Source organism: Eupeodes corollae, chromosome 2 (assembly GCF_945859685.1).
Source record: "Eupeodes corollae chromosome 2, idEupCoro1.1, whole genome shotgun sequence".
Lineage (NCBI taxonomy): Eukaryota > Metazoa > Arthropoda > Insecta > Diptera > Syrphidae > Eupeodes > Eupeodes corollae.
The window spans coordinates 120,551,107-120,568,365 of record NC_079148.1 but is presented as its reverse complement, the minus strand read 5'-3'; the positions used below and the strand labels follow the sequence as shown (position 1 = coordinate 120,568,365).

Here is a 17,259-nt window from a genome sequence, read left to right as displayed (position 1 = left end):
TGAGTCGAAAATCATTTTTTACGAACTTTTGTTAATTTTATTTCGGTTTTTAATTTTTTGTACAAAAACTGTTAAATCGATTTTTTTCAAAATTTTATCAGATGTCAAAAACATTATTCTTCGTTGCACAAAAAGTTGTTTTATAGATGAAATCATATTTCAGTCGTAAAATTTTGGAGGTGACAAATTTTTTTTTCAGTTTTATTGATTTATAAAAAAAACCGTTATATTGATTTTTTTCAAAAAATATACCTGTTTGGTATCATGTTACAATATATTACATAAAATTTAATTAAAGTCTCTAGCGTTCGTAAGGTATTTAAGGTTAACCAAAATGTTCACCTTTTTTTTAAACTGCTATGGTAAAAAAACCACCCACGCAATTTTCTTGAGAGCCCTTTCTGCATCTTTCTGCCTTATTATCTGTATAACAAAATTTATTTGAAGTCGATATCTCTTCTGGTTCTTGAGCTATGGACGACGAAAAAAACGTCGCGAACGTACGGACGTACGGACGTACAGACGTACGTACACACGCACGCACAGACATCTTTCTAAAAATCTTTTATTTTGACTCTAGGGACCTTGAAACGTCGAGAAATGTCAAAATTTTCAATTTGACAAATCGGACCCATTACAATAACTTCCTATGGGAAGTTAAAAATGTTATATATAGATTTTATTTATATAAATTTATCTAGAAAAAAAAAAATAATTAATCAAGCTTTTTTGATAATTAAATGGCATTAAAGTGTTTGCATACATATCAGGGCCTAGTGAACTACGACTCTTAGCCATTCCTGTGTGCGCGAAATGACAATGATGAAGGGGACCCACATTTTGTATCCAGAATCCAAACGACTTATTCAAAAAATCACTTTTCATAACAAAATTACTCCTGGAAGAATTGACAATTCTCTCAAATTCCCCGTAAAAAATTTGAAAATTATATTTTCTAAAATCCATCTATATTCTTATCACAATAAATTCAAATATCATCAAATACACAAACCATATAATTTGCCTACATTTTTCTGTGTTGATAATGCCATCTGTGCAGTCAATAGAAAACTATATGACAGAAAGCTTACTTACTCAGTTGCTCTCAAAATGAATTCGCCCTAAAGCACTATTAAAAAATATTCAAATGTTTTTTTTTTAAAAGTTACTTGTTATTTCGCAATTACGAACACGAAAACTTAGTGTATTTAAATTATTTATTCTATTTTTTTGTTTTGATTAAATCTATGGAACACGCCTTATTTTTGTATTGCTGTTGCTTCCCATTTGTTTATAATCCTCTTTAATAAATAAAACAGTCGCCACCTTTTTATTGTGTAATTTTTGTTCTTACGCATTTTTCGTCACTTTAAAAATAAGAGCACATTTCATTCAAGAAATTTTTTGAAAAACTTATTTAACGTTTTTCATAAAATAAATTTAATATTTATGTACCCAAAAAAAAAACATAATTTCAAAAAGACAAAATTATATAAATCAATGAGAACTTTCAACGAAATGTTATGAAATTTTTTTGTCAATTCAATATCAGGAATAATTGTTGGTTTTCATAATTATTTTATTTTAAACAGGGTTCCTCGGTTTCATGATCTTATCCTATTTTCTAGCACTGCTTATATTTCAAAAGTTCAGTGATTTTTATTTTTAATATAAGGTATTTAAGTACTAGTAAATAGTACTCCTTTAGTCTTGCTTGTTTGTATTGTATTTTGAAGAAGTAAAATTATTTATTGCCATAATGAAAACCAAAAGCTATGACTCAAAGTTTTTTGAATAACTATAGAACTAAGAGTATTAATATACTTACATCCATGCTTGCTACACAAATGTCTGTATATAATGATTTATTAGTTCTTAAAATACTTCTTATTGTATTTCAGACACCTACAATAAAATACAGACTTATCGACGTTAAATTTACACTCAAATATTTTAAAATTGAAAAATATTATTGAAAAAGTGTATCTAAGTCATTTTAGATTCATATAAAGAGTATAACTTAGTGGCATATATCAGTTTCTAGCATCAACAATTATTGTCAACATTTTTGACAGAACCAAATTTCAAAGAGATTCATGTAAAATTAAATTTAAATTTTATATTTTTATAACGTTTATGTATGTACATATTTTCAAAATAAAAATTCAGTGTTGTTTTTCTTTATCTACCTACTTCATTATAGTTTTATGGAATAGAAAAAATGTACACTTCGTTGTAAATGTCTTGAACAAACCTAAACGAAAATCCGTACCGCAATTTGTATACTCGTAAGAAACTTGATAAATATGTATGTACATTTCAAAACGACCATATTATTGAGTTTTTTTTAAACAATTTCTACAACAAAACACACTAAATTTAATTTATTTTTTTAACACAATACAATTTATTTTTATTCAAATATTATTGCAATCTTAATACATTTTTGGAGAACCTGAAACTTGAAAGATCCTTAAATATATGTAGTTTAAAATCCTTCAATAATATGAACCAAACATTTTGACAAGAGTCCTAAAAATGGCACTTTCACAATTTTCTATTTTCTAAAATCCTTAAATTATTTATCTTATTACTCAGCTAAGCCAGACATAAGAACCAGACAGAAAGACTCACTCTTTCTCAAGGTACTAAGACGTAAGACATATCAAGGAACATTTTTTTATCTAAGATTATTAGTATTCAAACAAACCTGTGCATAATTAAAGTATCGACAGCGACAAACTTAGATTTGCATAATTAATAGAAGCCCACATAACTTTTTAGCAGTCATAATCCTACTTTTTAATGTGTACGAGTAAGAAGAAAATGTCCTTAGTTTGATATTTGTAGAGTAGGACTTGAAATAACTCACATCCTGATCATTTCAACCCATTTGTTCATTGTATAAAAGGCTTCACAAAACCCAAATTTACTATCAGTTCAAAGTCAACTGTTGACGATCAAACTATAGTCACAACTTTGTCATATTCCTTAAAACAATGGCATCTTCAAACATCTATTCTGGAATCCGAGCAATTCTCATGATAATTGTGTGCCTTGTAGTTGTAAATCTTTCAACCGGAGAACAAAGGTTTTGTGGTAATAAACTACGAAATGTCATCGAACTTATGTGTCCCAATGGAGTCAATGGATATAAGGAAAAGAGAAGCTTACGTAAGTATCTACCTTTTTGTTTCAATTATATACAAAAAATCTAAAAAATTGATTCAAAAACATACATTTTTCAGTTCCAATGGATGAGGAACTAAGCACGGAAACCACTGAAGAAGACTTTAATTTCGGCTTGAGTCTGGATATGTTACCATTGATGGATAACAGTAACAGTATGATTGCCAAAATTCGACGTAGGAGACACGGAATTGCACATGAATGCTGTGACAAGCCTTGCAGTATAAAAGAAATTGTTTCTTATTGTCGAAACTAAACTTTTTTCAACAATCGTGAATGATGCAACTTTGGATACCTGACTTTGTTAAGATTATCACATATTCTAGAAAATACATTTTGAGATAGGATAAATACATTTAGGATAAATGATGATTGAAAACAAATAGTTTAGTAATAATTTTTTTTGTTCTTGTAAAGCAATTTTTTAAAATAAATTGATAGGCATGAAAAAATATTGGAGTTTCCCTTTTTATAAGAAATGTATTTACGGTTACAATTACCTGTATTAGAGCTCAAGTTAATTTTGTTTCCAAGTGGAGTTATAATCATGTGCTTATAAATTTTCTGTAGATAGTCTTGCGTTGCAAATTCTGATCAAGACGGATCTACATTTGAAAGTGAGCAAAACACTTTCTAAGTTTTGCTCAAAAATTAATTTATCGCACGCAAACACTCATTGTTCTTAGCAACTTTCATGTTGCTTGAAAATACTAACGAAATATATCTTATGATTAGTCAACATTGGCTTTGCAGTGGTACAACACTTCATGTTGAAAAGGTTGTTTAACAATATACTTGAACCATTCATTTTTAAATTAAAACACATCAGCGTTTAAAGTTTAAATGAATACAAAACAAAAAGTGTCTGTTAAGTTGCATGAACTTTGTGAAAATTTGTTTCGTAATTTATTTTTTATTAAAGAATTAATTAAAATGCGTACAAAATATTTCATGGTTCTTCTTTAAATTTTCTAGGTTGAAGATTTTTAAGCTTCCTTATTTTCAAATTGGTCCATAATTTAAGAGTAAAAAAATATACTACTTCAACTAAACTTAAAATTGAGATTCCCATAAAAAGACCCAGCAATCCACCACAATTGGCGATAAAATCATATATGCTACATAATTCCGATCGTTTTAAACCATTGAAACGGTCATCTTTAAAATGTATCTTAATTTGCGTTAGTTCATATCTGAAAGGAGAACAAAGAACACGAATAAAGTTATCTGACATTTTTGTTGTTATTATTTTGTTAAAGTTTGTTTTTTCTTACCCAGGATTTTCAATAAGGAACTCAGACATTTTATAAGCACGTATCACTCCAACATAATCAAACTCAATTTGACTAGACATTTCTGGCTTATATTGAATGCTAGTACACAATGGCAGACAGTCGCATACAGTTTGAGGATCAGAAGATTCTTGATGATTGTTTGATCTCTCAAAATTAATTTCGTCCACGTAGCTTTTTGCTCGCAACATACACGATATTTTTTTTGTACCACATACTCGATGAGTTGAGTTTCCTATTTGAAAATGTTTAAAGGAAAATAATTGTATACATAACACACATTCACTTTTTTAAAACAATTATTGTTTGTTTCTTATGTGGGGCTTATGTTCTAAAACAATTTTTATAAGTCAAACTAGTTATTTGATGTTAATGTATATTTTTTACTTTAAATTGTGAAATTAAGTATTGAATTTTTATAAATTATATGTAATAGAAAAATTGAAATCTACCAAAAGCACTTTATTGTTTTTGAACCTTATAAAAATACCAACTTTAAAATGCATCTTGCAGATACAAAAATACACAATTTCTTACTTGGCATTGAAAACTTAACGCAACCGCACCGTTCAAGAGTTATATTTGCCATGCATTCATGTTCACAATTGGGCTGGTTATAGAACCTAAAATATCTCAATGGCCGTTCGTTTTGATAGTAACATTGACGCCTGAAAACGATATCAAATCATTTGTTTTCCATCAAACTATGAAAATTAAATTACTTACTTATGTGGCGCATAAGCTTGTAGTCCGTCATAGGCATCTAAAATTTTTGGTTTAATGGAAACCACAACTGATTTTGCAAATGGAACATTCAAAAAATTTTTAAAAACTTGGGGCTCTTCTCCTGGAGTACTCAAAATTAATTTAAATCCCGTAACATAATTCCGACACAAAAAATCCGTATCATGTTTGAAAGAATTTAATATTAAATCAATACCTTCACCTTCACCAGATCCTAGAGAACGTCTAGGAAATGAATTTTTATTGTTGGTCTTATTATAGCCTTTCTCCACATTCCATTCAATAGTGGGATCATTGGTGATATTATAAAAGTCTTCATCCTGGAACTCGGCGTTTTTCCTTTTTTATTTGTATATAATTTTAAACGATAAATAAGTAAAATAAATGGAAACACACTTACAATTCATCGCGATAGTAATTTGATTTCAGTGAATTAAAACTATAGCAGATTCCGTCTTCAGTAATAACCCTTTGAAATTGATCAAAGCAATATTCACCATTTCTCCATTCGCAGTTATCTATAAATGTGCCATTATACTTTGATGTCATTTGTGTCATAGCTTCGATCAAATCTGTCGCATTGGCATAATCTTCATCTTTGGGTAAAGTTAAGCTAAAATCTTGTTGTCGACAAATTTGTGATGTTGCCGCCCAATAAAATTGCCTTTAAGAAAGATAAGTATAAAATAAAAATCTTAAAATTCAATTTTTGACCGTTCATCTTTTAATAAAAACCTCTGAGTAACAAATTTGAATTAAAATTAACACAATGGTTATTTCAGCTCATATATCTTTAAATGCACTTTTAAAAATGCTGTTAAACGGGTTTTTTAAATAAAAATCAATAGTTTAAGACGTTTTTCATCGAAAAATCAATCGATCTCTATTGTAAGTGCCATTGAACGAGAATCTCTGTTGTGTTAAAATTCTAACCCACTTCAAAAAAACTTGACCTTTGAGTGTTTAAAAGTTTGAAAATGTTATAGGAGTTAGAAAAATAGGAAGTAGAAAAAGATTGATATTAATCTTTAAGGTTTCAAATTTATTCTTACTCTTTTTCAGTTAGGTTTTTGTGTTCATCAATCTTCCAAGTGGTTTTTGTAAAATTGAATATTTCAGTGTTAGTTTTAGTTTCTGAACAAATTGTAACTGTTGGAAATGGAATTTTCCAAACGGGTGTTTGCTTTGCATTAAATGATACAATTGCTGGATTATCAGTACGTTGATTCCATATATCTCTGATACAAAAATAACATGTAATAATTGATAATACGAGAGCCAATATCCAGATTATCCTGAAAATAAAAATAAAAATAAAAGCGTCCGATTTATGTAAAAAAAAGACTAATAATTACCATACTGACTGAATTCAGAATCTCTATGATATTTACCTGTCAGGAATTGAGTGCTTGTGACGATTGCCAATATATTTGAATCCATGAATTGAACTTTCTTTGAAATACTCCAAAAATGTCCATTTGGCAACAGCTTGTAATGTTGCTCCTTCGTTAAAGCCACTTTTCACTTGATCTGCTTGCCAACCGGCATCACTATCTTCATCTTTGTATTTTGATTTGGCAGAATGGTTAAGACTTTATTAATGGATAACAATAGAACAATATTTTAATAAAATTTAAATTACATGCACTTAAATTTATTTGAAACCCTTTACCAATGTTTACTTTTATTAAGCTTGAAGCAACATTTTTTCACCATCGTAAGTAATGAATGTTGATGTTCCGACTTCCACGATTTCCAAATGAATGCGAATAATATTTTGACTCCCATGAAACTGCCCTAAAGAAACCGGAAAAAAATGAGTCCTTGATTATTTGGTGGCTATTTGAATGAAAAATTACGAAATTCTCTAATGAATTGTTATATACTTCTGTTGTGATACCAAACCCTGAAGTTTACGTAGAACATGACCCATAGATAATGTATATAGAAAAAGTTGAAAGTCGAAAATTATAGCTTAAATGTGAAAGGTATGGCATCAGCATCATAATGAAATCGATATTTGCTCTGGCTTTTACTTGCGAAAAACATTAAATAGTGCAAGAAGGAACTTTTGAGCAATAGTTCGTCTCTTAAGTATAAGTTTAATAACTTCTCAAGAGACCTAAAACATACAATTAATGTCCACTATTTACATGCTTTCTACTTTCAATTGCTTCTTTTCTGCATATCTCAAGCCCTTATCTTTACTTTATTTGTTGAAGATATTTATGCATAAGATTTGTAAACTTTAAAAGCAAACCGATTTTATATAGCAATTCGAAGCATTTTTTTTAACAACAATTAAGAAAATATTATTTTGTTTTTCAGTTTGATTTATAAATTAAACATTTGCTTTACAAGTACAACAAAAGAAATAATTATTAACATTGTTTAATCATCATTTAGCCTAATTGTATTTATCCTAAGTATTTAAACAAAGTCAGGTATTCAAAGTTGCATCATGCACGATTGTTGAAAAAAGTTTAGTTTCGACAATAAGAAACGATTTCTTTTATACTGCAAGGCTTATCGCAGCATTCGTGTGCAATTCCGTGTCTCCTACGTCGAATTTTGGCAATCCCACTGTCACTGTTATCCATCAATGGTAACATATCCAGACTCAAACCGAAATTAAAGTCTTCTTCAGTGTTTTCGGTGCTTAATTCCTCATCCATTGAAACTAAAAAATTTATGTTTTTGAATCAATTTTTTAGATGTTTTTGTATAAAGAATACAAAAAAAAGTTAGGCACCTACGTGAGTTTCTCTTTTCCTTATATCCATTGACTCCATTTGGACACATCAGTTCGATGACATTCCGTAGTTTATTACCACATAACCTTTGTTCTCCGAGTGAAAGGTTTACAACTACAAGACACACAACTATCATGAGCATTGCTCGGATTCCAGAATAGATGTTTGAAGATGCCATTGTTTTAAGGAATATGACAAAGTTTTGTCTATAGTTTGTTATCGAACAGTTGACTTTGAACTGATAGTAAATTTGGATTTTGTGAAGCCTTTTATATAATGAACAAATGGGTTGAAATCATGATCAGGATGTGAGTTATTTCAAGTCCTACTCTACAAACTTATCAAAATAAGAAGATTTTCTTCGTTCATTATTATAAAGTAAGAATATGACTGCTGAAAAGTTATGTGGGCTTCTATTAATTATGCAAATCTAATTTTATCGCTGTCGATACCTTAATTATGCACAGGTTTGGAAGAATACATAGAACCTTATATATCTGATATAAACTTGTATGATAAAAACTGTCCTTGATATGATATTTGTGTGGAAAATGAGTAACCAAGTCTTATTTCTTGGAGAAAGAGTGCGTCTTTTTGTCTGGGTCTTTCGTCTGGCACATCTTCAGATATTAAATAAGGATCGTATAATTATGACATGAGCAAAATATAATGGTATGACTTTTAACGCACTTAAGAAAATATTACTTATTTTTGATTAGCTTCAAAACTAGTTTTAGGGCAAAACTCGATTTAAAGAGATTTTGAGTTTTAAGTTATTTTTCCTGACCAAGAGCCCACAACGAATTTTGGGTTTTGAAAGTTAATCGAAGAATAAGAATATGAGTTGGAAGATGGGACGAATGTTATGACAAAGATTGATGTCTTGCAGTTTATTGTCACGGTCCTATCGGCCCAAAAAAAAACCAATGTGCGTTTAAATGAAACTTGTTTTTAGGTTTCTGAAATTGACAGAGATACAAATCAGGATCCCAATTTTTTGCTTTCTTACGTTTTGAAAAATAGCCCTTATGCATCATTTTCTAAAGTAAAAAATACTTCTTAGAATAATTGTATTTTTTTGTTTAAAATACTAATTTTTTTTCAAAATTCTTTATCTCAGAATTGAGTCATCATTTTTTTTTTTACAAAGTCAAATGCAAGTCGTATATTATTGAGCAAAAACTGCTTACTTAAAATATTACCAAACCAAAATTGAAAATTTTAATATTTAAAAAATGAATCTAGAAAAACAAAACCGATCTAACGATTTCCGAAGAAAAAACTTTTAAATCAAGTTTTTTTGATTAATTTAATGAAATTCAAATTTTTGAAGAAGTTTTAAATTTTAAAATATAAATAAATACTATTTGTAAACAGTGTCTTATGACATAGCTGCAAGTTTGTTTTTGGACTTTTGGCAGTCCATTACTTTCGATGCGGACAAGACATGTTTAGAACACCAAAAAAAGGTTAAACAAATTTCCAGTTTGCTATCTATCAATCTGATTGGACCCATTTATTCGCTATAATTTATTATTGTTTTTTTTTGCAGTTTTCTGATAAAAAATATAAAATGAACGTATTCTTTCGCATATCTCAAAAAAATTTTGCAAACAAATGAATCTTAATTTTCATTTTCAGCAACTGCTAGTTCACCAAAAAAATAAATGTTGCTTGTGATTTTCCTATATGAAAAGCCAACATTTTAAGTATACTTGTTATATTACCCGTGTTTTGTTTTAAAATTTATCAATAGTAAAGTACGATAACAAAAACAATATCTGCAGTATGAATTCTTTCTATAGAAGTTTAAGTAGAATCTTACTACGGATGGGATTTTTACATTTATACGAGTCTCGACTGGATCTTATGTGATTTCGTTCTCAAATGTTGGTACGATTGATATTACATTCGTACCTCGATGGCTGTGTTTGTTGAATAGTTGTGCATTTGGAACAATGTGTTTTCCATTGGCGAAAAAAACAATCTGTTAATATTATTTAGTTTTGTTAATGAAAATGGACTAATTGGGCTTATTTTGCAAAAGAAAACAAAAGAAAAGATAATTAGGCTTTGTTATGTTTCCACCAAAAGTTTATCACAGTTTAAATTAAAAAAATCTTGTTGGTGTTTGTGCACATGAAGATTTAAAAATGAATAAGTTTGACAGCCCTTCCTTAAATGCAAGTGGTGTTTCGATGTTTCTTATGAAGTGCAAGTGAGATAATTTGATTCGTTTGAAACAATGAAAAACTGAATAGTTTGGCACCATATAAGAATATGCTACCTACTTCATATCTATTTTGTTTAATTTAATTAAAACAAAGCTATGTTTTTTGTACACAAACGTGCAAATAAACAGACCATAATACATTATCTGTAAAACCAACTCTTCCACACAGGTTTTTTTAAAAGTTTGAATCGACTCCGATCCCCGATCAAAATCGAATCAAGCTTATTCCAACTCCATTGAGTTATATAAAGAATTAAGACGAGCTTCAAGCTCGCTTCAACACCACATGTAAATGTAGTAGTCTACGAACAAACCCCATTCTTGAAGTGTGTATTTTATTTTATAGAACCTCAATTTCCAGATGTTTTCTTACCATTTCTCCTTGAAAATTGTAAAATTTATAAGTTTCAGTTAGTTTTTTTTTTTGATTTTTTTTGATTTTCACAAAACCTTCTTCTATTTGTCTTCTTTCAGTTATACCAATTTTTAAATACAAAAAACTGGCTACTGCCGAATTTTCTACTATAATATTTATAGAATGCCAAAAAACGGGTATTTTTCAAATTGTCAAAGTTATGGCCACAGTTTTTAATCAACGGATTAGTAATTACGGTGAGATGTTAACTTTTCAGTTAATACAAATTTTCCCAACGTTAATTTTTTTGGGATTTTGACCTCCTAGCTTAGCAAAAGGCCGCTGCCTTCGATTTTGTTCATAAGATTTGCCACACTTTCCAATCCATGTCTATATTTTTTGGTTAACTTTCACAGTCCAAAAGATTTCGTTGGATAGAGGTCTATTAATATATATTTATATATATATGTATACATGATAGTCAAAATCGGCTGTGAATTGTACAAAACTTCAAGTTAAAAAATGTTGTTGGACAATATTCCCGAAACGTTTAAACTTTGCATGAATACAAAAACTTAATTTGTCTTCTAAGTTGCATGAAGTTTATTTCGTTATTTGTTTTACTTTAAAAATACATTTTATGGTGCTTCTTTACATTTTCTACGTTGACGGTTTCTAAGCTTCCTTATTTTCAAATTGGTCCATAATTTGAGTGTACAAAAATACACAACTTCCACCAGACTTAAAATTGAAATTCCCATAAAAAGGCCCAACAATCCACCGCAATTGGCGATAAAATCATATATGCTACAAAATTCCGCTCGTTTTAAGCCATTGAAGCGATCATCTTTAAAATGTATCTTAATTTGTGTACATTCCAATCTAAAAAGAGAATTGAAAAAAGATATCTGACATTTAATTACTGTTTTTTTTACAGTTGTTTTCCTTACCCAGGGTATTCAGTTAAGACCTTAGACATTTTATAAGCACGCATTACTGCAACATAGTCCAAATCAATTTGACTAGAAATTTCTGGCTTATATTGAACGCTCGTACACAATGGCAGACAGTCGCATAAAGTTCTAGAATCAAGTGATTCCTGACCATGGTTTGATCTATCAAAATTAATTTTGTCTACATATCTTTTTGCTTGTGACATACACGATATTTTTTTTGTTCCGCATACTCGATGAGATGAGTTTCCTATTCGAAGAAAGTTTAAAATAAAAATGAAAATATTTATATATGTATGTACATAATATATATTTTCTTCTTTAAAACAACCATTATTTACTGTGGACTTATTTTTCCTTTTTAAGGTGAGAGGTGCAATTTTCTAAAAACAAGACTTGAAAAGACTTGAAGAAAAAACAAAACTGAAAACTAGGGCAACACTTATAATATTAAAATTATAGATTTTGTGAAGGAAAAAAAAACTTGTTTTTTATTTCGTTTTTAATTTTTTTTTTGTTTTAATTATTTCTTATAAATTCTTTATCGAACGCTAAATGCCAGATAGTTTTTTATTCAATTCTATTTCATATTGAACCAAAGTGTTAGATTTTCAAATTTGTATCTTACACCTTAAATTACAAAATGTCTTACTTGGCATTGAAAACTTAACGCATCCGCACCGTTCTAGAGTTATATTTGCTATGCATTCAAGTTCACAATTGGGTCGGTTATAGAACTTAAAATATCTCAATGGTCGTTCGTTTTGATAGTAGCATTGCCGTCTAAAAACAATATAAAATCATATGTTTTTCATCAACCTATGAAAACTTAAATCACCTACTTATGTGGGGCATAAGCTTGAAGTCCGTCATAAGCATCCAAAATTTTTGGTTTAATGGAAACCACAACTGATTTTGCAAATGGAACATTCACAAAATTTTTAAAAACTTGGGGCTCTTCTCCTGGAGTACTCAAAATTACTTTAAATCCCGTAACATAATTCCGACACAACAAATCCGTATCTTGCTTGAACGAAAGTACTATTAAATCAACACCTTCTCCATCACCAGATCCCAGAGACCGTCTAGGAAAAGAAGTTTCATTTTTGGTCTCATTAAAGCCTTTTTCCACATTCCATTCAATAGTGGGATCATTGGTGACATCGTAAAAGTCTTCATTCTGGATCTGCGCGTCTTTTCTTTGATATTTTTTTATTGGTAATTAAAAAGTCACACATATATATTAAAAACATATGGACATACTTACAATTCATCGCGATAGTAATTTGATTTCAGTGAATTAAAACTATAGCAGATTCCATCTTCAGTTATAACCTTTTGAAATTTATTAATGCAGATTTCTTCATTTCTCCAATCGCAGAAATCTATAAATGTGTCATTAGATACTGATTCCATTTGTGCCATTGCTTCAATTAAATCAGTGGCATTGGCAAAATCTTCATCACTAGGTAAACTGACGTTAAGATAATTTAGTTGACAAATTTGAGATATTGCCGCCCAATAAAATTGCCTTTAAGAAAGATAAGCATGAGAGAAAAAAAAATGATGAGCAATATTCTACACTTAGAAAAAATCTATTTTTCTAAGTGTTTTAAGATTCAAAATAATGCAGGTAACACATAGACCTACTATATTATACTTTTCAAGAATATAGTTTTCGATAATATTTTCATCGATTGTTATTTATCTTTAGGATTATAAATTCATTCTTACTCTTTTTCCGTTAAGTTTTTATGTTCCTCAATCTTCCAAGTGGTTTTTGTAAAATTAAAAATTTCAATATCAGTTTTAGTTTCTGGGCATATTGTAACTGTTGGAAATGGAATTTTCCAAACGGGCGTTTGCTTTGCATTAAATGATACAATTGCTGGATTATTAGTACGTTGATCCCATATATCTCTGATACAAAAATAACATGTTATAACTGATATAACGAGAGCTAATATCCAGATGATTCTGAAAATAAAAATACGTATTGACTAAAATGCCATAAAGGCTGAATTCAAAATGGTGGTACTAAACACCAGGCCCTCACATTCTTTGATTTTACCTGTCAGGAATTGAGTGCTTGTGACGATTACCAATATATTTGAATCCATGAATTGAACTTTCTTTGAAATATTCCAAAAACGTCCATTTGGCAGCAGCTTGTAATGTTGTGCCGTCTTTAACGTCACTCTTCACTTGATCTGTTTGCCAACCGGCATCACTGTCTTCATCTTTGTATTTTGATTTGGTAGAATAATTGTTGCTTTATTAATAGATAACAATAAAAGAATATTTTATTTAAATTTCAATTATATGAAATTGAATTTATTTCAAACTCTTTACCAATGTTTACTTTTATTAAGTTTAAAGCAAAATTTTTTCACCATCGTTTGTAATGATAATGAATGTTGATGTTCCGACTTCGACGATTTTGAAATGAATGCGAATAATATTTTGACTCCCACTTAACAAGTCATGAAACTTCCCAAGAAAGGAATGGTTACTTATAGCAACCGGATAAAAATGAGTCCTTGGTCATGTAGTGGTTATTTTAATGAAAACTTACGAAATTCTCCAATGAATTGTTATATACTTCTACTGCGATACCAAACCTTGTAGCTTACGTATAATACTGTTGAACATTAGCAATGACCCATATATATGTATATAAGAAAACTTCAAGGTTACAGGCTGTGTGCGGAACTTTTGAATAATGTTATATAAGTTAAAGGCTTGTGAACTAAAGTTCGTCTCTTAAGTACAAGTTTAATAGCTTCTCAAGGGAAGTAAGATACATAATAAATGTTAAATATTTACATGTCACTACAAACTGAATAACTTTAAGGATTGCTTTCAGTACAGAAAAATTACAATGTTGACCTATCTCGCCGTTTCAAGGTCAATTATGGAGATATTTCTGAACAATATTTTACTTGTAAGTTTTTACTCATAATGATGATGATTCATTTGAAGTCGATATCTCTACTCGTTCTTGAGATATTGGAGAACGTTAAAACCAATTTCAAATTAGTTAAGTTAATTAGGGTGTTTTATTTTCAGTAATAGAATCTCTACAATTGTGCTAAAAACTTTTTTCTGGTCTATTTTAAAGTCTTTCTTTTCTACAAGTCCTGACTTTTGCTTGATCTGTTCTTCCTATTTTAGCCTTAGATTCACAAAATCAAAAATGATAATTTGAAGCATTTTCTTATGACAAAAGTTAAAGACAATACATTTTTCTTTTTGTGTCGATTTATTTTAAAAATGTTCTTTACATAGTAAAACAAAAGAAATAATTATTAACATTGTTTAGTTATTACTATGACTTATTGTATTTATCCTATCTCAAAATGTGTTTCCTAGAATATGTGGTAATCTTAACAAAGTCAGGTATCCAAAGTTGCACCATTCATAAATTTTGAATAAAAACTTAATTTCGACAATAGGAAACAATTTCTTTTATACTGCAAGGCTTGTCACAGCATTCATGTGCAATTCCGTGTCTCCTACGTCGAATTTTGGCAATCCCACTGTCACTGTTATCCATCAATGGTAACATATCCAGACTCAAGCCAAAATTGAAATCTTCTTCAGTGGTTTCAGTGCTTAGTTCCTCATCCATTGGAACTGAAAAATGTATGTTTTTAAATTAATTTTTAAGATGTTTTTTTATATAATTAAAACAAAAAGGTAGATACTTACGTAAGCTTCTTTTTTCCTTATACCCATTGACACCATTTGGACACATCAGTTCGATGACATTTCGTAGTTTATTACCACAAAATCTTTGTTCTCCGAGTGAAAGATTTACAACTACAAGGCACACAATTATCACGAGCATTGCTCGTATTCCAGAATATGTGTTTGAAGATGCCATTATTGTTTTAAGGAATATGACAAAGTTGTGTCTATAGTTTGTTCCTCAACAGTTGACTTTGAACTGATAGTAAATTTGTGTTTTGTGAAGCCTTTTATACAATGAACAAATGGGTTGAAATCATGATCAGGATGTGAGTTATTTCCTACTCTACAAACTTATTAAAATAAGAAGATTTACTTCGTAAATATTTAAAAGTAAGAATATTACTGCTGAAATGTTATGTGGGCTTCTATTAATTATGCAAATCTAATTTTATCCCTGTCGATACCTAAATTATGCACATGTTTGGCGTTTTGTCCTTGGTTTCCATGTCTGGAGGCTGATTTAAACATCATTACATAAATATTGGCCAAGAGCCTACGCTTAAGCGTCTGTTGTTTTGTCTAGACTATGAAATAAAAATACCCTAAATTTTTAAATCGAATTAATTTTTTGTATGAATTTTGAATGGAAAGCGTAAAGTAATCATTATTATTTTCGATCTTTTGCAATTTAGTTCTGTGCCTCTAAAGTATGCTTGCTTATACTTTGACAAATAAGGTAAATATCAGTAGTATTAAGTAATTGGGTTTAAGTACTAAGTATTCGATAGCATTCTTTTTGATAGTACTTTAAAGTTTTTTTTTTTAAATTCCATTGGGAATTTAATTGATTAACAAAATTTGTTATATATTTGTATGTTGAAAGGACGAAAGGACTTTTCAAGCTCATGCACCTACTGAATACTGAATTGTTTTACTTGTTGTTAACGGCACTGATATCCACAAAATGAGCACCTTTTATTCGTAAAATGGAAGGGAAAAATAAAGGTAAGTAATTCCACATTCCTATTGTACGACTAAGGAACTTTGCGCTTCGGGGGAAGTAAGGGTCAAGAGTAAACTGATGTGCATTCTTAGAAGCGTAAGTTTTACGGTTAAACTGTTTTAGAGAGGAATGCAACTGGCTATTTTACTAGCGTATAGCTCCAAAAATAACAGTAGAAAGTTGAGTAGATGAGTCAATGATGTTACTGTCACGAAGCATTTTGAAAGACCTTCATTTAATACATTCCAAGACGCTAAAGTATTTGCTAAAACATGGACCCAAAGATTTTGATAAGACTAAAGTTTTGGAACGATTTGTACCTCGTTGTTAAAGCTTAATAATACTTAGTACTGTTTTCACATTATTAGGCCTTATTTCCTGAAATTTGTTAAAAAATAATGCACATGCCTAAAAAATCATGCCTACCAGAAATAAATTGTATTTTTATACCCCAAAATTTTCATTTGCTTAAAAAGTGGGATCATATAATTAAGCGGAATACAAAACATTCGAAGAAAATACAGCCGATATGTTATCAGGTTATTTCAATTGCATTCCACTTTGCATATCAAAAATATTATTGAGTACCCTGAGATGCAATAAACAAAATTCTCATAATTCCTTTTCAATACTCAAGTACCTCTTCAACACAATCTAATATACTCGTACTCTCGTCGGGTCGTCGTCGTCGTTGTGGTGTCGGTGTTTTGCCGCGGCACCAGCCAGCGCTGCCTTTTCATCTTTTTCCACAGAATATTCTCCAAACGTCAAAAAGTATCTGTATTCTGTATAAACTCATAAAGTATCCATTCCTGGGGGTAGAAAATATCAACTTTTTACGAGCGTTTTAACAACAACTGCAACTTTCATGGCGATATGGAGAACGATAATCATAATCATATGCAGGCACAGATGAGGTAGGCCACCGCTACAGCATCAGAAATTAGTTCGTGAGGAAATTCACATTTAATTTTCCACATCGGTGCGACTGTGTGTTACGTTCGTCGCTCGTTCTGCTATATTATGCCAGAATTGAATATTTTT

The 17,259-nt window shown here is 29.8% G+C and overlaps 4 protein-coding genes across 4 annotated transcripts; 1 reads left to right on the top strand and 3 right to left on the bottom strand.

Moving 5' to 3' along the window:
- The first annotated feature begins 2,866 nt into the window (after nt 1-2,866).
- LOC129944174 (insulin-like) lies at nt 2,867-3,473 on the top strand. Its single transcript, XM_056053409.1, has 2 exons — nt 2,867-3,174; nt 3,249-3,473. The coding sequence occupies exons 1-2, from the start codon at nt 3,000-3,002 to the stop codon at nt 3,443-3,445; spliced, it is 372 nt and encodes a 123-aa protein (XP_055909384.1). The 5' UTR covers nt 2,867-2,999; the 3' UTR covers nt 3,446-3,473.
- Nucleotides 3,474-4,082: 609 nt separating this feature from the next.
- LOC129945218 (uncharacterized) lies at nt 4,083-13,957 on the bottom strand. Its single transcript, XM_056054876.1, has 18 exons — nt 13,872-13,957; nt 13,591-13,791; nt 13,254-13,496; nt 12,787-13,050; nt 12,362-12,718; nt 12,172-12,302; nt 11,517-11,769; nt 11,214-11,448; nt 7,982-8,216; nt 7,730-7,905; nt 6,898-7,022; nt 6,617-6,817; nt 6,278-6,520; nt 5,626-5,889; nt 5,208-5,564; nt 5,019-5,149; nt 4,464-4,716; nt 4,083-4,382 (listed from the first exon to the last, which is right to left on the bottom strand). The coding sequence occupies exons 1-18, from the start codon at nt 13,913-13,915 to the stop codon at nt 4,139-4,141; spliced, it is 3,957 nt and encodes a 1,318-aa protein (XP_055910851.1). The 5' UTR covers nt 13,916-13,957; the 3' UTR covers nt 4,083-4,138.
- LOC129948376 (probable insulin-like peptide 1) lies at nt 7,647-8,204 on the bottom strand. Its single transcript, XM_056059351.1, has 2 exons — nt 7,982-8,204; nt 7,647-7,905 (listed from the first exon to the last, which is right to left on the bottom strand). Exons 1-2 carry the CDS (start codon nt 8,154-8,156, stop codon nt 7,709-7,711), a joined length of 372 nt encoding a protein of 123 aa, XP_055915326.1. The 5' UTR covers nt 8,157-8,204; the 3' UTR covers nt 7,647-7,708.
- Nucleotides 13,958-14,779: 822 nt separating the features above from the next.
- LOC129944100 (LIRP-like) lies at nt 14,780-15,454 on the bottom strand. The gene is made up of 2 exons (XM_056053288.1): nt 15,231-15,454; nt 14,780-15,155 (listed from the first exon to the last, which is right to left on the bottom strand). Exons 1-2 carry the CDS (start codon nt 15,403-15,405, stop codon nt 14,959-14,961), a joined length of 372 nt encoding a protein of 123 aa, XP_055909263.1. The 5' UTR covers nt 15,406-15,454; the 3' UTR covers nt 14,780-14,958.
- Nucleotides 15,455-17,259: the final 1,805 nt, after the last annotated feature.

Coding starts and splice junctions, on each gene's coding strand:
- LOC129944100 (XM_056053288.1), bottom strand. CDS start 15,405: ATGGCATCTTCAAACACATATTCTGGAATACGAGCAATGCTCGTGATA. Junction 15,156..15,230: donor TAAGGAAAAAAGAAGCTTAC/GTAAGTATCTAC, acceptor TACATTTTTCAG/TTCCAATGGATGAGGAACTA.
- LOC129944174 (XM_056053409.1), top strand. CDS start 3,000: ATGGCATCTTCAAACATCTATTCTGGAATCCGAGCAATTCTCATGATA. Junction 3,175..3,248: donor TAAGGAAAAGAGAAGCTTAC/GTAAGTATCTAC, acceptor TACATTTTTCAG/TTCCAATGGATGAGGAACTA.
- LOC129945218 (XM_056054876.1), bottom strand. CDS start 13,915: ATGGTGAAAAAATTTTGCTTTAAACTTAATAAAAGTAAACATTG. Junction 12,719..12,786: donor AATTACTATCGCGATGAATT/GTAAGTATGTCC, acceptor AAAATATCAAAG/AAAAGACGCGCAGATCCAGA. Junction 4,383..4,463: donor TTCCTTATTGAAAATCCTGG/GTAAGAAAAAAC, acceptor TTCTCCTTTCAG/ATATGAACTAACGCAAATTA.
- LOC129948376 (XM_056059351.1), bottom strand. CDS start 8,156: ATGGCATCTTCAAACATCTATTCTGGAATCCGAGCAATGCTCATGATA. Junction 7,906..7,981: donor TAAGGAAAAGAGAAACTCAC/GTAGGTGCCTAA, acceptor TAAATTTTTTAG/TTTCAATGGATGAGGAATTA.